The sequence below is a fragment of the Catharus ustulatus genome, chromosome 1 (assembly GCF_009819885.2).
Source record: "Catharus ustulatus isolate bCatUst1 chromosome 1, bCatUst1.pri.v2, whole genome shotgun sequence".
NCBI classification, from domain to species: domain Eukaryota; kingdom Metazoa; phylum Chordata; class Aves; order Passeriformes; family Turdidae; genus Catharus; species Catharus ustulatus.
Window position 1 is genome coordinate 581941 of NC_046221.1, and position 21043 is coordinate 602983.

Genomic DNA, 21043 nt, shown 5'->3' on the forward strand with positions numbered 1-21043 from the left:
AATTGGAGCAGCAGAGAGAAGCAGAGCTGCAGGGCGCTGAACTCCACCTGGAGCATCCTCTGAGGGCAGCACCCACATCCAGACCCGTGGGACCCCAACATCCCCCAGCACCGAGAGGGAACAGGGGGATTCCATGGAATGGAGCCTGGGGGCTGGAGGCTCCCAGAGCTGGACCTGAGCTCTGTGATGAGATGTCCCCAGGTCCCTGCTCCTGCACCTGGAAGGGGCTCCAGGTCTCTGTGGGGCCAGGGACACACAGCTGGGTGGGCAGCCTTGGATTCTGGGAGCACACCTGGCAGGTCCTGGTGATGGACACCAGCTTGTTTTTATCACAGTGCAACTTAAAAAGTCAGAAAATGAGAGATTTGGGGGGAAATCCCAACAATGAGCCCTCGGTTTCCCGTTGCAGGCTCCAGGTGGGATCCCCAGGGCTGCTGGAAGGGTCCCTGTGCTGTGCCCTGGGGATCTGGGAAAGGGGAAATTCCCAGACAGGCAGGCAGGAGGGAGCTGTGCAGACAAAGGGGGACAGTGTTCCTGGAGAGCCAGGCAGGGTGGCCTGGCACAGCCCTGGCACAGCCCTTGGCAGGTCACCCAGAGCTGCCTCCAGCCCTGTCTGGGACACGTCTCTTCCTCCTGGGATTTGGGGGGATTATCTGGGGTGGGTGCTGGGGTCTGCCTTGTACTCCATCCTGTGAAACCTGGGGTGAGAAAAGGAGCTCCCAGCCTTCCCAATGCCGTGGGGAAGGCTCAGGGATGGAACAGAGGGGACAGCACAAACTCAGACACCTCAAGCTCTCCCCGAGCCCCAAGGTGCATTTTGGGCTTTAAATTGGTCAGAAAAGCACGGAAATGCAGCTTTTCAGGGTGGGGCTGTACCCGAGGCAGGGCCCGGGAGGTTGAGGTGTTTTGGGGAGGGACAGAGGCTGAGCTGAGCCAGTGCCTGCTCCTGCTCCTGCTGAGGAAAATCCTCCGGGTCACCTCTCCCCTCTCCAGCAGGATCCGATTACTCGGATGAAGATGCAAACCCCTCCCAGCTGTACAGGGAATTTTCTGGAGCAGGCAGAAGGATTCACCCTGAGCAATTCCCTTTATCCTAAGGACACGCTGGATTGGAGTGACCCCAGGAGCAGTTCTGGAGCAGACAGAGCCAGGTCAGAGCCGTGTCCTGACCCCGCCTTCCTTCCACCGGCTGCAGGGAGCTGAGCACAGCGATGAATTCACTCCCTGCCCCAGCCCCTGCTGCAGCTGCTGTCACCACCAGGATCTGAAAACAGAAAACTTCCAAACCCAACATTACTGATTTACCTTTCTGTGCATCCCTCAGGAATGCTCTGCAGGATGAGAAGTGACCATGCTGGCTGTGGTGAGCTGCTCATCGTGCCAAGGACAAGCCCTGCTGGAATGCAAAGATCCAGGAGCTGCTGCCCTTCTCTCCTGCCTCGTGCAGGAGCAGCTCCAAGGAGCCCACAGGGGTGGGCAGGAGACCCCAGCCCATGCAAGGAGGAATGCCCAGCTGGGAATGTGCCTTCCATGTGTGTCCTGGACCTGCAGGACTGTGGGCATTACAGGATGCCCAGGACGAGGTGCCACTTCTGAGGCAAAGGCTCTCACCAGGCACAGCAGAGGGAATGGCTGGAAAATAATCCAGACTGGATTCTGGCTTCAGCTCAGTGTCTGCCCCAAGCCCAGGTTTTGTGTTGGCTGCTCTGGAGTTCACACCCAGCCCCAGATCACAATTCCCAGCTCTTCCCACACACAAAGGCAAAGCAGACTTCACAAACTCCACAGGCTTTGTACAAAAACCGCTTTTTTTTGCTTTTATTTCACAAAATTGGGTGGCTGCTGCAGGAATCAAACCGGCCCTATACAGAGATCAGGTGAAAAAGTGGGCACAGGGATTATTTATACAGAAACAAAACAGAGCCCAGGATCCAGGTCCTCGGCAGGACCAGCACTAGGACAGTAAAAAATAGTCTCCACCTGGATCCTGGGATCACTCACGCTAAAAACAACCTGAGGTTACTCTAAACTGGACTAAGGGCTGCACCAGAAACCCCACACTCACCCCAAAGACCCTGGAGGGAAGGAAGCCTTGGGAAGGGAATGGGAAGGCCCCGGCCGCTCTCTGTGGCACCGTGGAGTCCTGCTGGAAGACCTGGCAAATCCTTAATTTCTAAATGGTGGAAGTGGTTCTGGGGGCTCCAGAGCTTTTGGGAGTCTCTCTCCAGCCCAGCCTCAAGCCCCAGCTGGACCAAAGGCCCCCCTGAAACCCAGGAGCAGCGTCCAGACCTCGGCAGGGAAACCCCAAACCTCCTGGATGAGGCAGAGAACCCCAGCCACGGACAGAAAAGGACTTTGTGCAGGACTTCTCCCCAGGTTTTGGCAGCCTGGAGGAGTGCAGCAGCAGCTCTGGGCTGCTCCCAGGTGTGCCTGCTGCAGCTGCTCCCTTGCCCAGCCCTGCAGCTGCACTGGGGGGTGCCAGGAGCTGTCCCAGCCCTGGCCGTCCAGAGGTAGTTCTGGCATTCCCATCCCAGCCATCCCAACCCAATCCCAAATTCTAGCACTTCTCTGCTACCTACTTTAATTTTTAATTTTTTTTTTTTTGTTTGTTTTTTGAGTTTTAAAAAGTACAAAGTATATGCTCCAAAAAGAGGGACTAAAAACAGGGGGTTATTCCTCAGTTGGCTACTGCACCGAACTACTCAGGGAAGGTCCAACTACCACCTCCAAAGGCAAAGGGAAGGTAAAATGGAGCCAGAAATCCTCCCATGGATGGTTTCACTGGGATGGAGTCGCTCCCAGCCTCAGCCCCAGGGATCAGTTTCCTGTAATAAGTTAGGGGCAGCTGCAGCAATCCCCAGGCTGGCAGCCCCGTGCCCCCAGCTCTGCACCCCCTGCTCTGCCCCCAGCTCTCTTTGGCCTCTCCCTGGGTGCTCTGCTGAGCCCAGAGCCCCCAGAACACTGAGCCTGGCTCACTCCACCCTTGCTGGGACAGGGCCAAGCTGAGAGCACCGAGGGGAGGGAAGGGAAGCAGTGAGGAGCAGGCTGGGGCTGCAGGGCCCTGCAGGACTCCCCGCTGCAGGGAGGCTCTGCTGGCACCCCGTGTGACACCAGGGATGGGAGGGGACACCTCCCAGGGACAGAAGGGAACTGAGGAATTCTCTTTTGGTCACCACTGTGGAAGTTCCTCCCTCCTTGCTGGGTGCTTAGGGCGCGGCGGAGGCCGGCGGGGCCCCGGCCGGAGGGGGGGTCACTCCTTCTGCGGGCGGGGGCTGCGCCGGGCCGGGATCTGCGGGGACACAAGGCACAGTCAGGGACACACCGGGGACACTGCACCCCTCCCTGAGTGTCTGCAGCCACAGCAGAGTCTGCCCAAGGGGAATCCCTGCAGCCAGGACCCAGGACTGGCACCACAGCAGCTCCTGAAGCTCTGCTGCACCTTTATTTTGCTTTTCCACCACCCAGCACTGCATGGACTCTGTGGAAGAGGGAAAGATTCCTGTATTTTCACAGACAAGATGTTCAATCCATGCCAGGCACTTCCAGAGCTGCAATTGGCACCTCTCACCTCCCAGCTCCGTGCTCCAGCCCAAATTACAGCTCTTGTCTGTTTGAAACAGATGGAACAATAGGTGTGATAGAAACAGAGGCTGCTGTCTCTGAAGGATGGATGTAGGTTAAAGCACAGGAATCCAGGAGGCAGGAAAGGAGGGGTGCAAAGGGCCAGCCTCGTGCCCACAGAGGAGATGCTAATGGAACATGACTGACTTGTTTAGCAGGGGAGGAAAAAAGGAGAAAGTAAGAGAAGAGAAGAGAGCAAACAGGAATAGAACCTGACACAAGAATTCCCAGTGGTAAAGGCTCAGGAGAAGTGAGTGAGGCTGGGGGAGCAGAGGAGCAGAGCAATGCCCAAACAGAAATAGCACAGGCAGAGTGCTCCCGCTGGGGCTGGGAACGCCCGTGAGTCAGAGCTCACAGCAGCTCCTGCTGCTGCAGCCAAAATCAAAAGGGCTTTTCCCAATTATTTTCTGGGAGAGGTGCTACAAGTGGTGACAATGCCTGCTCGTCTGCTGAAAGCACACCGAGCATTTTGGGGGTGAAGATTCCTGGGCAGCAGCTGGGCCAGGCTGCAATTAATACTGGCAGATTTATTGGGGAATCTCTGATGGAGAATTCCTCAGCCATCCCTCCCTGTGCCAGCTTGTCTTCTGCCTTCTGGGCTTGGCCACACTCTCACACTCATTCAAGCAACTCCCACACCATGGCTCCTGATCCAGCTGCTTTTTTGGCTGCCATAAATCAACTTCATTTTTAGAGGTGCAGATTTTATACTGGGAATGTTCCTTGCATGGTTTAACTTCTCCTTCTTCCTAATCAGGACTTCCTTGCTCCAATTCAGGGTGCCAAGTTTTCAGTAAGGAATTACTGAACTGGATCCTACTCTGTTCTCCACTATTTAGGAATTGTAATGAATTCCTGACCCTCCTCTATGTCAGGAGAGGCTCTTGATCACCACCACCAAGCCTCTGTATCATTATAAATAAAATAAAGGATGTTATAAATAAAATAAAGGACAAAGGGATGTGTTGGGATGCCCAGAGGGCTGAGGAGCACTTAAAGCTTCCAGCACATCCCTGGCACCACAGAGGGGCTGGCAGTGTGCACAGCCCTTGCTGTTCTTGCAGGACAGGGAATCTCCAGCACAGCCCTGCTGTTCCTGCAGGACAGGGCATTTCCAGCACAGCCCTGCTGTTCCTGCAGACAGGAATCCCCAGCACACAGAATCCCAGGGCTCACTTACACCACAGAGGGGCTGGCAGAGTGCACAGCCCTGCTGTTCTTGCAGGACAGGGAATCCCCAGCACAGCCCCTGCTGTTCCTGCAGGACAGGAATCTCCAGCACACAGAATCCCAGGGCTCACTTACACCACAGTGGGGCTGGCAGTGTGCACATCCCTGCTGTTCCTGCAGACAGGAATCTCCAGCACACCCCTGGCACAGCCCTGCTGTTCCTGCAGGACAGGGAATCTCCAGCACACCTCTGGCACATCCCTGCTGCTCCTGCAGGACAGCAATCCCAGCCCCCAGCCCCCAGCTCACTCACACATGCCGTTGGGGGCGGCCAGCGGCACGCGCGGCCCCAGCAGCGTCCCGGCCATCGGGGCCATCCCGGGCGGCGCGGCCATCATCCGGCCTGGCAGGGGCTGGCCTGGCAGCAGGGAGCCAGGCCCTGCCATCTGACCTGCAGAGGAGAGACAGACAGCAGTGTGAGCACTCAGGGAGCAGCAGAGGGCACAGCCTGGCTTGGGGGGGCTCCTTCTCATCCCAGCACTCCTCCAAGGGCAGCCTCTGCACAAGGGAAAAGGGGGACACAGCACAGTCACACCCAGCATGGCACTGAAACCACACCAGGAAGGGCATCCCATGGGACACAGCACAGTCACACCCAGCATGGCACTGAAACCACACCAGGAAGGGCATCCCATGGGACACAGCACAGTCACACCCAGCATGGCACTGAAACCACACCAGGAAGGGCATCCCATGGGACACAGCACAGTCACACCCAGCATGGCACTGAAACCACACCAGGAAGGGCATCCCATGGGACACAGCACAGTCACACCCAGCATGGCACTGAAACCACACCAGGAAGGGCATCCCATGGGACACAACACAGTCACACCCAGCATGGCACTGAAACCACACCAGGAAGGGCACCCCATGGAACCCAAGCCTTGGGAAGCAAAGGGCAGCAGAGGAGGAGCCCCTGATGGGAAGGAGCAGCCATGAAGCCTCATGGATAAATTTAGTGGGGGAGCTGAAATCACTCAGTTACAGCTGGGCTGCTCAGGAATCCCTGCTATGATTCCTTGTTTTGCTGTGAGGGAGGAAGGATTCCAAGGCTCTTCCTCACAAACCAGCTCCAACTCCCAGCCCTGGGCACCTCCAGCTTGGGGTTGATGCTTTAACACCCCACTTGAGGGATGGTTTGGCTCAATCCAATTCCATTTTCCTCACCACACCTCCATGGAGGGACAGTAATTAATGAGACAGGGATGGAAACGGCTCCTTCCCCCAAGCCCAGGCAAGGGGGGAAGGACCTAAGAGCCAAAGGGGCTCCAGGAGAGCTGGAGAGGGACTGGGGACAAGGCATGGAGGGACAGGACACAGGGAATGGCTTCACTGCCAGAGGAGTGGGATACTGGGAAACATCATCCAGTTCCAACCTCCCAAAGACTCAGAGGCTTTGTAGCAGGAGGGGAAGATATCCACAGCCTCATTCACTGGCAAAATTAAGACTGATCAGGGAATAAAACCACAAAAACTGGAACAATACAGCTGTGTTTGAGAGGCCCAGAAAAGGTGGGAACTGAGCAATTCCCAGCCTGGGAGCTGCCACCTGACTGGAGCCTCAATAATTTGGCCATCCCTGAGCACCACAGGCCCACGAGATTCTCTCTCACTAACGAAGTGATTAATATTAAAACCCCTCTTCTGAAACATCCAAAGCTGAATCAGACTTTACTACACACTGAGTGGTTTCATGTGAAGCTCCAGCACTGGGCAGGAATTCCTTCAGGAAAGGCTGTCAAACCTGCAGGGACCTGAAGATGCAAGGATGTTTTATATGTAAATCAACCCCAGCCGAGCTAAAATCACCACTGAACAGAACCTAAATCTACTTTGTAAAATGTCTGTCCTTCAGAAATGCCAAGTGTGGCCCATCCCTGGCAGTCCAAGGCCAGGCTGGATGGGTTGGAGCAGCCTGGGATAGGGGAGGTGTCCCTGCCATGGCAGGGGTGGCACTGGGTGATCCCTGAGGTCTCTCCCAACCCAACCCCACCCCAAATCTCCCAGCAGTGCTCACAGGGAAGCTCCCTCCTTCCAGGACCATCCTGAGCTTTATTCCCTGTTAAACCCTGGAGCTTTAAATCCCAGCAGGTTTGCTGGAGTTGTCCATGAGCTGAGCAGCTCCTCTGTGGGGGTTTGGCCCAATTTTCCCTTCCTGACATGGCATGCAACATTTTGATCTCAAAATTAGCTTAGGGAGCTGGCAGAGGGACAAGCCCATCCCATCCCAGCTCCAAAGCACCAAACCCATCCTGGGTGGGATTAACCAGGGGAAATCCCTGCTGCCACCATGGCAAAACCAAAGCCCTGCCTCTACAGAGATGTGGTTTTTGTTTTTTTTTTCCCCAACAGAAAGCGCTCCAAGACAGCGGCTCAAGCAGAAAATGTGGAAGTGTGACCTACATAGGGGGGAGAGCTTAGGAACAGCAGCTGTGGGAACAGATCCAGCCCAAAGGTTCAACACAGGGAGACTGAACTGCCTGAAAACCCCTGACACAGAGGGGCTGGGCAGGTTCAGCTTCCCCTGCTGCCAGTGCAGCTCCCATTCTGGGGAGTTGGGGAGGAATTGCCTTTAGAGCCTCTCCAAGGTATTTATCTCCATTAAAAAGCCTCTCCCTCTATTAAATCAGCACTTGAGGAGCACTGGGCTGATAAGCAGCCAGAGGGGTTTTGTTTTGATGCACGAGGCTTGGAGCTGATCCAAATCCTGCAGCAGCTCTGCCTGCCCAGCCTGAGCAGGAGGAGCTGTGGGCAGAGCCAGGGCTCCTGCAGGGCTGGTTTGGGTGGGCAGGATTTTGGAGGTGGGGATGAGCCCAGCTCACACCCTGCTCTCCTCCTGTTCCTCCCCAGCCCTGGCAGGGCAGAGGCAGAGATCAGATCCAGGGAATTCCTGCTGGCATTCCAAGGGGTGCTCCTTCCCCCTGGGAATGGCTCTCACTGCAATCCTGACAGGGTGTGGGATGGAAGGGACCCCAAAGCTCATCTCATTCCAGGGATATTCCAACAGCAAATCCATCCCTCCCTCCCTCCTCCCACCCCCCCAGCCAAGCACTGTGAATAATTAACCACAATAACTCATTTAGCCTCGTGTCTGGGGAAGGAGAGGCACGATTTCCACTTCACTGGCACCCAGCATCTCTGGGTCCAGCATCTCTGGGTCCAGCATCTCTGCCCCCCTCCCAGTGCTGGGGCTGGACACCTCCAGAGCTGGGATCACCACTCTGTGCCTCCCAGGAAGGATGAAGGATACACTGGGAATTTCTCCTGGATCCAATGGGAATTCCTCCAGGATCCACTGGGAATTCTTCCTGCATACACTGGGAATTTCTCCTGGATACACTGGGAATTCCTCCAGGGTAAACTGGGAATTCTTCCAGAATACACTGGGAATTTCCCTAGGATCCACTGGGAATTCCTCCAGGATCCACTGGGAATTCTTCCAGGCTACACTGGAAATTTCTCCTGGATACACTGTGAATTTCTCCAGGATCCACTGGGAATTCCTCCAGGATCCACTGGGAATTCTTCCTGCACACACTGGGAATTTCTCCTGCATACACTGGGCATTTCTCTAGGATACACTGGGAATATCCCTAGGATACACTGAGATTTTCTCTAGGATACACTGGGAGTTTCTCCTGGGGAAGCTGCTGCTGTTACCCACCCAGAGGAAAGGATCCTCCACCCACCAGCCCAGGGAGCAGCTCAGCCCAGCTCAGCTCAGCTCAGCTCAGCCCAGCTCAGCATGGTAACTCCAGAGGAGCTGCTGGCCTGGGCTCACTTGGATTTACTGTTTGATTCAAGGAATTTTGTAATAATATTTACAAATATTTACTCCTTTGAATCACTATTCCAGCCCCAAACACCTCTTGCCTGGGGCAGGTTTTCAAATGGCCAAACTGACCCCCTCAGAGCTCCAACCCCAAATTTCCCCTGGTTACAGAGCCATGGATCAGCTCCAACCCCAAATTTCCCCTGGTTACAGAGCCATGGATCAGCTCCAACCCCAAATTTCACCTGGTTACAGTGCCATGGATCAGCTCCAACCCCAAATTTCCCCTGGTTACAGTACCATGGATCAGCTCCAACCCCAAATTTCACCTGGTTACAGTGCAATGGATCAGCTCCAACCCCAAATTTCCCCTGGTCACAGTGCCATGGATCAGTTCCAACCCCACCCACCACCCGCTGACTGGGATTTCCTCTCATCCCACTGCTCCCTGCACCTCCCCAGCAAGCTCTGCACGTCTGATGGAGAAATAGGAAGCACTGACAGCTGTTAGGGAATATTTATCTAAAGGAAGTGAACTCAGAATCCTTTTCTGTACCCAAAAAGCCCCCTGGAATCATCACCAGTCCAATAAGGAAGCAAACAGCATCCAGCAACTTAATTTAAACCCACAAATAATGAAATGCTCAGCAGCTGAAAAACCTCAAGCCCAAAATTCCTGACAAAGTATTTTTTTTGAGTATTTCAACCATTGACAGAAAATGAGGTAAAATATATCAGGGAAAGGTTATTAAAGTTGTTCATGCAGACATGGTGGGAAGTGTATCCTGCCCTCCTCATTCCACTTCTGCCTCAGAAGTTATTTACCAGGTGAAAATCTCACCTGAAGGAAGAGTTAATAATGACAGCTACTAATTCCCAGCTATCTCTCTTTCCAGAAGTTTCTCAATTTCCCCACTCTGGGCACCACCAGAACTCTCATCCCACTGACCACCAGCCCAGAGCTTGAAAATAAATCAATGAAGTGCCCAAAGTGGTACCATGGGAAAAAAACTGGGAATTTGATTTCCTATTGCAACAACAAGGTTCAGCTTTTCACAGTGAAATTGTTTCCCTATTTTAAAAGTTTTCATTCCAGGGCAAAGGGGAGAACAAAACAAGCTCAGGGAAGATGAATTCTGTGGTCCAGCACAGAGGGGTGCAGGTGACCCCTGGCTGGAGATGTTCTCTGATGTTCTCACCCCCCTCCACTGGAGATTTCTCCATGAGCACACCCAGAGTGACACCTGAGCTCTTACCTGGCTGAGGTGGGTGAGGAGGTGGCATCTGGTGGTGCATCATGGGGTAGGGAGGGGGCTGCTGGTGGGGCAGCAGCCCTGGGTGTGCTGGAGCCCCCAGGGGGGTGATGGCAGGCCCGCTGGGGTGCTGCTGGGGCTGCTGGGGGTTCTGGCTGTGCTGCTGCTCCATTTGCTGGCGAGCCCTGAGCTCGGCGTACTTGAGCTGCTCCATGTGGAAGTTCTGCCTCTCTGTCAGCAGCTGCTGCCTCTGCTGCTCCAGCTGTGCCAGGGACAGGACAAAAGGCAGAGCTCAGTTAGGAATGATGCATTTCAAACACCAATCAGTGGGGTGGGATGGAAGCAATGCCTTGGGTTTGAGCTTTTGTATTTTTCAGAATCTCTGCTGCTTAGTGTGTAACTCTGAAATTTCAATATTAGGTGTTGGTGAGTTCTCTTCACAGGGTGGTTGGACAAAACAATTCCTTCCCAGCTGGAGAATCAAGGACAACTGGTACCAAAAGTCAGAAACAACAGTGAGGGAAAGGGGCAAACCAGGGAGCTGAGAGTTCATAACCTGGGGCTGTGCTTGGACAACTGACCCCAATGTGGAGATGAACCAAAACTTCTAAAAGTGTAAAACTCGTGCCCAGGATCCATCTGGGATTTGATTTGGGTGCAGCCCTGGCTGGGCTCTTGCACTGCCCAAGGTGAATCCTTTCAATAAATCCCTATTTTATTCCTTTCAATAAATCCCTATTTTATTCCTTTCAATAAATCCCATTTCATTCCTTTTGCTCTGCCTGCTCTCTGTTCCAGCTGAGCCTCTCCAGAAGCAGCCTCTCATCCCAACCCACCAAACCCAGACTGAACTGCTGTTCTGGGGGTGCCTGCACAGCTCCTGGGAAAGGCTCCTCAGTTTTTTCCAGCTGGAACACAGGAGCTCATCTTGCTCTGTCCCAAAACCTCTCAGCAGCACAGCTGGTAACCCACCAAGCTCTGCACTGAGAGCTCAGCCCTGGGAGGAACTGGGGATTTTCTCTCCATCTTCTGTGTGTTGGAATGAGGGAGAGCAGGGATCTCAGGGGATTTTCTGGGTAACCTGAAGCAGAACCTGAGTGCAGCTGCAGAGCTCAGGGATCACAGGCTGGACCCTTCTCCACCCTCTGAGTGCAGGAACTGGATGTCACAGCAGGCAGACACCAGAGATTTGCACTGTTTGCTTTATGTAAAAAACCTCACATCATTTAGGCCAATTAACACCAAAGAGGCTACTCTGATTAATTCTGAAATCATGTAGAGAGGGAGACCTGGTGCAGGGAAGGTGCCTTGCCCTGGGTGGAGCTGGATGATCCAGGAGATCCTTCCAACCCAAACCAGCCTGAGATTCATGAAAAGACAGAACAGCCACAGAAAGCATTTCCTGCCAGTGGGCATTTGTATGATGGATCAGTGCTCTGGAGAAGGCAGGGATATCTGATTTATTTCAGGAATATTGACACACTCCCACATTATCACTCGTGGAACACCGGACCTGGGGAGCGTGACTGGCTTACAAATCCTGCAGAGTGTGTGAAGGTAACTCCCTAGCTCAGCTGAAATGCAGGTTGCCAAGGAGACTCTCACCTAGCAGAGTTCCCCAAAACTCCCAGAGCTGCCTCAGCAGTGGAGCTGCAGCCTGGCTGCTGCCAGGGCAGGCACAGGGATGGGGATGGGAGGGAGCTGCACAGAGCGGGCATTGAGCAGCCCCAGCTGGGCTGAGCTCATGAATTAAAGATGCTCAGCCAGGGAGTGCTGCAGGGCTCACAATGGCATCATTCACGCTGCCCTGGCTCCTTTCTGCTGCAGCTCTGCAGCCGCTGGGGAAGCGCCCCCAGACCCCCCCCCGATGGGAAATAACATTCCCCAGGTGGCAGACAGCTGGGACAGCAATTCCTGCACAGGACCCCACACAAGGCTCAGGCAGCACTGCTTGATTCCTCTCTGAGACCCTTGTGTGGCCCTGCTTTGCTCTCTTTGTGGCACCCCATCCTGCTGCAGTTCAAGTCTTTACAAGGATGCTCCAACAGCAGCCAGTGCTTGAAAATTCATATCTGAATAAGGAAAAGCAGGGAGAACTTCCCTTCTACACATCCCTGTGCTTGGGATGAGGACACACAGTTGGAAAAAGCACAAAACTCTAAGTTTTAACACCTGTTTCTGTGCTGTTGTGAAAGAGCTGCACCAGGAGGGGCAGCAAGCACTTAATGCTCACCCAGAGTGTGCCACAGCCTCATCTCCAGCACTGAACTTCCTCTCAGCAGGGATTTCCCCGTGGAAAGGGTGCTCAGGAATTGGAAGAGACCAATCCCAGGAATTCTGGAGGTGGCACTGAGTGCTCTGGGCTGGGCACAGCTGGGACTCCAGGGGCTGGGAGGGCTTTTCCAGCCTCAGGGATTCAGGGATTCCTCCCTGAACAGAACCAGCAAAGCTCCAGGTGCCATCAGAAATTCTGGGTCAGCAAAGCTCCACCAACAGGCCCCTGGTTTGCCACACTCAGCACTGGCATCAAACACAAATAAATGTGTTTTGCCTGAAATGCAACAGCCTCCAGCCTGCAGCACTGACTCCTGCCAACACTCCATCCCTGCAAGGAAAAGCCAGGGCAGCAGGAACGACAGGCACAGTGTGCAGTGGCAGCAAGGAGGTTTTTCTGCTTTAATTATCCCTCTAAATATCCACAATGACAGGTGAAAAGACTGAATTTAACCACCAGGAAGCCAAGGGGAAAATCTGTATGCACATTTTTAAAAAGGGAAATGTCATATGCCTCAAAAGGGAGGAAAAAACCTCCCTGTCACTAATGGAATATATCCCCCAAAGAAAGAATCTGCAGGGAACCTTTCCAAAAGAGTTGGGTCCATTTCCTGAGCTGCCAGTCAAGCACAGACTGAAACAGAACAACCCAGAAATTCCTGCTGACATCCTGCTCCAGGAGCAGTGCACATCTTGTCAAACTCCCTCAGTGTGATCAGGGGAACTCTGATTTGGAAAGAGGTTCTCCCTGGAGAGGTGGCCAGGCTCCCCAGGGATGTGGCCACAGCAGAGCTCAGGCAATCTCTGCATCATGCCCCTGCTCACATGGTTCAGTTTTGGGAGCTGAGAGGAACAGGAGTTGGACCTGATGCCCCTTCCAGCCTGAGACAGGATTCAGTGCCAAATGGGGTGTAATTCCCTTCAATCCACACAGAAGGGCAAATGTGGAAATCCCTGGAATTACGAGTCAATATATTCCAGGCTGAATCTTCAACCCATCTACAGTAATTGTCTACTCACAACAATGAGGCAGCTACACAACAGAAAAAGGAAATTAAAAACTGGCCATTCTGATAAAAATGAGATTTTGAGTCATTTTTCAAGCAGCTGGAGAGGAAGCACTTCTCCAAAGCCTCTGGCACTCCACGTGACACAACTCCTTGTAATTCCTGAGTAATCCAGGCCCAGACAGCTCCTCTCCCTGTCCTGACCTCACTCCTGAAGCTGCTGCTGCCTTCCCAGCTCAGGCCCCTCACCATCCCCACCCAGTGAGGCTGTCCCTCCCCTCCCACTGCCAGGGCTTTTGCCTGCCCCAAAATCCTGAGCTGTCTCCTTGTCCCACTGCTCCCCAGGGGCAGGGGACAGGCAGCCAGGGCTGGGGAAGGGCTCCCCCCTCTCACTCTTTCCAAAAGCTGTTCCTAGGTACCATCCCTGTGGAAAGGCCACATAAAGGCTCAGTCCCACCTTCCTGCCTGGAGAAGGGCGACGGAGCAAACCCAGAACACCCCAGAGAACTCTGGCTGAAGGAGGAAAAGGTTCAGAGGCCACTGTGGGAAGGAGCCATGGATTGCTGCTGGAGGACACACAGGAGAGGAGCTGCTGCTTTCCCAGATGTTGGCACACATCTGGATCCCAAACTCCACTTACTGCCTCCTTCTCCCGGTCCATGATGGTTTCCAGCTCCTCAAAGTGGCGAAGTTTGATCTCCAGCTTCTTCATCTGGGTCTCCACCAGCAGGGCCACCAGGGACTTGATCTTCCTCTCCTCCACAGCTGCCAGGTGCTGGGGATAAACAGGGCTGTTCTGTGACACTGGGCACAACAAGGGGCTTGGAGGGAGGCAATCATCCAGCTCCAGCCATCCCATTCCAGTTCTGGACACAAACCAGGGAATCAGATACAATATATACAGAACCAGAGGCCCTTGGAGGATTATTAAGGTTTTAATCAAATAAATAATGTGAAGGTTTAATACAAGAGGTGTGGAGGGTGCTCAGAGCTCTGCCCCAGAGCCTTCCCAGCACCAGTGGGAATGCAAATGAGGGAGAGGGGTCTGTTCAGTGGAGTCAGCTGAGGGTCACCCAAAAAGCTCCCAGCAGGACACACAGGGAGCTGTGACCCAGAATGACCCCCCACCAGGGACATGGCACTGCCATCTCTTCATTAAAGCAGATTTTCCTCAAGCAGAAGGCAAATTGATTCTTTATAAAGATGAACTCCATCCCATTTATACACACACATAAATAACAGCAGAGAGCTGTGTATTTATATTTGATACATGAGCCAGCCATGGAAGTGTTTCACACCCCCAGAGTGTGACAAGTGTGCTCATGATGCCTCTCCTCATTTTTGTTAAAATCCTGCTGCTCAGGAGGACACCCTGAGAGTGCACCCACCATGCCCTGCCTGGGGGCTCTAATTCCCACCCTGCCCAGCCTTCCTCACACACCCAGGGGCTGGGGGCAGGAGGAAAGGTGGGGGAAGAAGGGAAAAAGGAAAAGCTGGAGCTCATGCAAACAGACCCCTACTGAGAGAGCTGGGCCCCAAAGAGGCTCAGAACTGGGAGGAAAGCAGCACTAAAACCTCCCTGGATCCCTGACTACCATCAGAATTTCCCACAGCCATGTGGTTCTGTGCCATTTGACAAGGTTCAGCAGCACTGAAGGAGAGCTCAGTGTGGGTAAATGCACTCCTGACTCTCTAAAGGGAATTTCAGATCAGCTCTGGGAGAAGCAGAGGGACCCCCAGCTCATCCAATACCACATCCCTGGGAAATTCCAGCAGCTGTTCCAAAACTGACTGCAGTGCTGCACACAAAATAATGAAACAAAGCTGACAGAACAGGAAATTTCATGTCAAACAACACTGTTCAGTAAAATAAACCCATTTGTATGAAAATTCAGGGTGAAGGAATCACCTGGAGACACACAGCCTTCTACCAAACACTTCATCTGTTTCACATGTGCAACTTTAATCATGAAATGATTAAATCTAATCAAAGCACATGACTAGGGAAAGGACAGGTCTCAAAATACACTTTGGAAGGGAAATTATCCTTAAAGTTTTTCCTAGAGAGACTCAAAGAGGCTGCTCCTCACCCAGGGCTTTCTGTGGGCAAAGGACAAATCCCTACAGCTGCAGCTGAGGAAAATCAGGAACATAAATTCAGTGTAATTTGGAATGCCTGATGAACCCAGCACTGCACCAGCCTGGAGTCATAAATGAGCAAGTGATCCTAAAGGGCTTTTCCAGCCTAAATGGTTCCATAAAAAACAATCATGGAATGCATGAGTGGATTGGGCTGGAAAGGACCTTAAAGCCCACCCAGTGCAGAAAATCCAGCTCACTCTGGGTGTCCACTGAGAGGAAAGAGAGCAGAAGGTACTAAAATTCCAGTGCTGTCTGTTCAGAAACCAGAACCTGTAATTGCTGGTCTGTGTGAAATAGAGTCTCACCCTGAACATCCATGTTTGTAATTTCTCCAGCAGCACAACTCTGGAAGCCACTGATCCCAAAAGAAACAAAACAAAACAAACAAACCCCAAACAAACAAACAAACAAAACAACAAAAACCCAACAAAACAAAAAATCCAATTAAAAAAACCCTCAAACAAAACAAACAAAAAAAATCCCCCAAAACCACAATAACCACCAAAAACCACCACCAACAGCAACAAAAAAAAACCAACAAAAAAACCCAAAAACCCAAACCAACAAAAAACCAAACAAAAAACCAAACAAAAAAACCCAAACAAAAAACCAAAAAACCCCTACAAACAAAACCCCCATTTCCATCACTTGTCTCTAACTCCTGTCCTCCCTCAGAACCCAAATGCAATATTGCTCTGATATAAAATTCCAGGTAAAACAGCTTTTCACATGACCAGCCCTAGAGTTTCTGATGCAGAGTTTAATTACCCCTCAGACAAGACACAGACCACCCAAAGCTCTAATATTGCCTGGCTGTTTAAGTGAGTGGGAAGAGAAATCCCTGTTGAACCTGAATTCTCCTCTGAAGTGTCAAGCTCCTCATTACAGTGCATTATTGTTGGAATGGAGAGCTGGAGCTCCCCCAGAACGTGATCATTGCCAGAATGAAAAGTCCATCAGGGGAAGGGCAGCAGCTCATCCTGGAGCAGGTTCTGCCATAAAGCACAGACAAACCTCATGGCTCACACAGACACAGCACTTTCCTGTGAGGGATGAGCTGAGAGCCACCCCAGGGTCAGGGAGCCCCTCTGGACTCTGCATTTCCCAGCACTGAGCCCCAGCTGTGCCTGCACTCTGGGATTTCAATGGACAATCCCTGCACGTGGGACTGCACAGCCTGGTCTGACAGGGAACAACTAAAATCTCCTCCAAAAGGGTTCAAAAGGAGGGAATGCCCCCACCATCCTCACCCAGCTGGGGAAAAGGTCTGTAGTTAAAGAGCCAGAGAGGAACAGTTAACAGAACACACACCACCTCATTCTATCCATGCAAATCCATCAGGAATAAACACCCATGCCTTGCTCTTGCTTTCTGTAAAGCAGGTGGATGTGGAATGTGGCACTGAATCCAAAAACATCCAAATTAAAACTTGATTCCAGGGAAAGTTGCAAAGAGAAAAGAGATTTGAAAAAGATACTCTAAAGCAATGAAAGCAGTGTGGCTCCTGCAAGAAGGAAAAGCAAGACAACGTGCAATTAGTAATTAGAGGGTAAAGAAAAGCTGATTGAACACAGCTCATTAGAGACCACACACAAACAGCAGCTTCAGGGGAGACACCAACGTGCTCTGAACAGAACCATGAACAAAGCACCAAAGCATGGAGGGGTGTGTGTGTGTGTGTGCCAGCACTGAGCCCCCTGTGTTTGTGTCCCCCAGAGCCCAGGGCAGGGTTTGTGTCCCCCAGAGCCCAGGAATTTCGGGATATTCCTTAGGGATGTTCACCCCAGGAGCTCCTTAATTAACACTGCTCATTACCTGACTCAGGGCCAGGCAGGAGAGCCCAGGCAGCTGCTGAGGGTGCCAGGGGTGCCAGGGTGAGGGGCTCAGCCCTGCCCCAAGGAGCTCTGCAGGCACAGCTCTGCTGGGAGCCCAGCCCTGCTCACTGAGCATTTCAGACTCTCTGTGCTGCCAGGCACTGACCCCAGAATGCTGCATTGGAGCTGAGGCCATAAAGAAAACTCCCAAAATTGACAGAATTGGGATTATGGGAGTGCAGTCTGAATAGAAGTGTGTGATATCACATGGTGGAAAACTTAGAGTTTAAGGGTTTAGAATACAGTAATATATATAATGCAAAATAGAAGTTTGAAGGCAATTCCTTCTTCTTCACCTTCTCCTTCATGGGTTTGGGTGATATTGTGTAATCAGGTAAAAAAATTCAGCATTGAGGGCCATGGGTGGTTGGTTATTGAGTTAAAAGTAAAAATAAGTAACATTTCATAATTGAACAATTTACCCTTAAAAGGCCTTGCAGAGAAATAGAACTCCATTTCTAAGTTTTTATCTTGAAGTGCTGTAAAACTCACACTTTGTGAAACTGTAATATAGATAAAAACTAATAAACATCTAAGTCCAAAAAAAAAAATACTGTCTTGCTCATTTAATCCCAACCCTAGAAAACAAAAATAAACCACAGCAAACACTGGGACAGCACCAACCTTGGCCTTGGTGGCAGCAGAGGCCAGGGCAGCAGCTGCAGCTGTGGCCACGTTTCCTTCCGAGATCTCGTGCTCCACTTTCTTCTTGCCAGCCTCAGCCTCCTTGTCCTTGCTGCCATCCACGTTCTCCTTGTTCTCCTCTGCCTCCTTTTCCTCTGCAACACATCCCCAGCCCAGGTTACAGCACTCCCAGCATGGCACCAGGCTAATTAGGCACTAATGAACTCATCCTCAGCTCAGCACTGCTCCCCATCCCACTGCTGACAGGGAACCCCAGTTTGAGATCTGATCCAGCAAAGGGGGCAACCTGGAATGCTTTTCATTCCCATCCTCTCAATTCAGCCCTGCCACCAGCTCCCCTCAGCATTTCCAAATCCAATCCAGCAAATCCAAATGCTCCTTATTCCACCCATGCTAAAAACCTCAAAAAGCAATTTATCCATCCCCACCCCTGGCAGTGCCCCAGGCCAGGCTGGATGGGGCTGGAGCAGTCTGGGGCAGTGGGAGGTGTCCCTGCCATGGCAGGGTGGCACTGGGTGATCCCTGCAGCCCCTTCCAACCCAAACCATTCCAGGATTTTATGGGGCACAGGGGAAATGTCAGAAAGAATAAGGTTTTGTGAATGTGCTGTTACTCCTCAGCCTGTCAGAATCCAGGCTTGGCATCAGCTCCCAGGGAACCTGAGCTGAAATAGTAACTCCAAGGGGAGAGTGAGCAGAGAATCCCAGCCTGGCTTGGGCTGGGAGGGACCTCAAAGCCAGGGCCACCCTGCCATGGGGACACCTCCCACTGTCCCAGGCTCTCCCATCCCTCAACACCTCCAGCAGCTCCACTTCTCTGCACCCAAAGGATCAAATGTTGTGGAATATGGGCACCCCCCATCCCCATGAGCCAGAGGCACTTTGGGGCTGCAATCCCCCATCCCAGCTGGGTCTGTCCCTTCCCCAGCACTCTGGGGAGCTCTGCAGCAGCTCTGACCTGTCTTGGGCTCTGCAGCCCCCTCCCCCTCGGGCTCCTTGTCCACGCTGCGCTCGCTCTCCCCTTCCGGGACCTTCTCCCCCTCCTCAGCTTCACTCTCGGCTTTGCTCTCCACCTGAGGGGATGGGGTTGGTTGGACACAGGCAGGAGAGAAGATGTTCATGTTAGCTTTGTTCAGGAATTCATTACCACCAGGGAACAGATCACACTTGGAAGGGTGGCTGCTGCTGCTGCCAAATCTGACAAACAACCCAACCCAAATTTGAATAAAAGTGAATGTTAAAGTGGAGCAGTGACCCAGGAAGCTGGGTGACTCTGTGGGTACCAACACTCCCCAGCTAAGAGCTCAGAACCATGCAGTACCTGGGAATATCCACATTTCCCAGCCCTATCTCTTCCCTGTTTATGAGGGAGGCAGAACCACCTGAAATCAGAGTGGGCAATGACCCCAGGGCTGCTCTGGGGTCACTCTGAACTCCTCATCTGGTGAGGGAGGCAACCAGAAGTGTCTCCTGTGGCTGCAGACTCCAGAAAAAACACCCCCATTTATTCATTATTTAATTCCTGACTCATAAATAATAATTTTTAAATTAAATGCACATATATAATTAAAATATTAGTCTTATTAAAATACATATTAAACAACATTATATTAATACATAAACAAATCAAATAGCAATGATTATAATATTAGACTAATTTAGCCATAATTAAACTGCTATCCTGGAATTTCAGGATACCAGTTTAATCCCAGTTCACATCTGAAACACTCACTACAGTTTGAGGTTTGGAATTTGGGGTTTAGAATATAGAAATAGGTGTGGGACAAGATGGAGGTTTTTGGGTGGTGCCTCTTTCTTCCTTCTTGTTCCTCCTCCTTGATTTCAGGTACTTTTTGGTTGGATAGAAAGTACTGCAGTGTGGGTCAGAGGGGTTTGGTCACTGGGTCAAAAGTATAAATAATACAGATGTTGGTTTTTAATTGGATAGTTGGGCTTTAAAAGACCTTGTAGCTGGCTCGATTCAGTGATTTTTTGTAATTTTTAGCTTGTTAGCTGGAAGTGCTGCAGAGCTTACAGTAACAAAGATAAGAATTAATAAACAACTGAGCCTGAACACAAAATGCATCTCTTGTGCTTCCATCCTGACTCTGAGTGAAGGCAGAAGGAACAAGAACAGCCACTAATGCATGGTGCCAGCAGTGTGGGGACACAGGCTGTCCCAGCTGTCCCCACAGCTCCTGAACCCAGGACTGGAGTGCCAGAGCTCTGCTGGCAGCACACCCAGCTCACCTTCTCTGCTGGCTGCCCCTCTGCCTCCGTCTCCATCTTCTCTTCCTCAGCTCCATCTGAGGAACAAACAGGGAGGGATTCAGAACTGTCCCCACTGCCCACTCTCCATGCTGGTTTAACTGAAACCTGCTGCTCTCCAGGCTGCCCCAAGCCCTGCCCAGCCTCTTCCCTCTCCCTCCAGCCTGAGCCAGAGCAGGCAGGGCCCAGCTGGTGTTGAGTGAGACCAGCATGGGGACAGAAGAAGAAATAACAAAGATGATGGTGGAGGAGTCGCTGTTCCAGGTGCTGGATGGGGGGCAGGAGTGGAGGAAGAGCTGGGAGTGCATCCTGACACAGCCCTTGGCAATTCATTTATTGCTCTGTAAAACACTGGTTTGTAATGCTGCTGTGATTACTGCTGCTCTGGAGATCAGGGGTAACAGGCAGCTCTGGAAACACCATGGAGGTGCCTGGATAATGTCCCAGAACCCCTGGTGTTTCCTGGGACTGTTCAGAAGTTCAAGAAATCCCAATTTATCCACAGCTCTGCAGGAGGGACAGGAGGAAGCACAACCTCGTGGTCCTGGCCCAGGATTTCACCATTTAATGGAGAGAGGCATTAAAGGAGCTTATTGAGGTGCTGGGCTGGGCTGATGCACAACTGCTGGTGACAAGCCTTGATCCATCTCTAAGCTCCTGAAGACATCAGCTGGTGCTGGGGGCTCATTTTCAGTAATCCTCATTTTCCTGCTAATTCCTGTGTGCTACACTGAGGAAAAACAAGGTACCAAGTGTTCTTCTTGAACAGCAACAGCTCTGTAGAGAAATTTTTACACAAGCCCCTTCTATATATAAGAAAAACCAACTAAAATATCTGACTGAAGGGTAATAGTTTTCCTCTTGGCCTATTTTAAGATGATAAACCCACTTATCTGAACTATCTGCCACCATAATTCAATTTAGGAAGACTGGGGACATTCTTCCTCCCAGGTTT

At 51.8% G+C, this 21043-nt stretch overlaps 1 protein-coding gene across 2 annotated transcripts in view; it reads right to left on the reverse strand.

The window, feature by feature from the left end:
* Nucleotides 1–1790: 1790 nt before the first annotated feature.
* SMARCC1 (SWI/SNF related, matrix associated, actin dependent regulator of chromatin subfamily c member 1) overlaps nucleotides 1791–21043 on the reverse strand; it is a 59987-nt gene continuing 40734 nt past the window's right edge. For both annotated transcript variants that reach the window (XM_033055321.2, XM_033055330.2), the window contains 7 exons: nucleotides 20071–20126; nucleotides 18779–18893; nucleotides 17801–17955; nucleotides 13801–13935; nucleotides 9883–10141; nucleotides 5105–5242; nucleotides 1791–3289 (listed from right to left, as the gene is read on the reverse strand). In XM_033055321.2, the coding sequence (XP_032911212.1) occupies nucleotides 3207–3289; nucleotides 5105–5242; nucleotides 9883–10141; nucleotides 13801–13935; nucleotides 17801–17955; nucleotides 18779–18893; nucleotides 20071–20126 (941 nt within the window). In that variant the 3' untranslated portion in view covers nucleotides 1791–3206. The remainder of the gene's footprint in view (nucleotides 3290–5104; nucleotides 5243–9882; nucleotides 10142–13800; nucleotides 13936–17800; nucleotides 17956–18778; nucleotides 18894–20070; nucleotides 20127–21043) is intronic.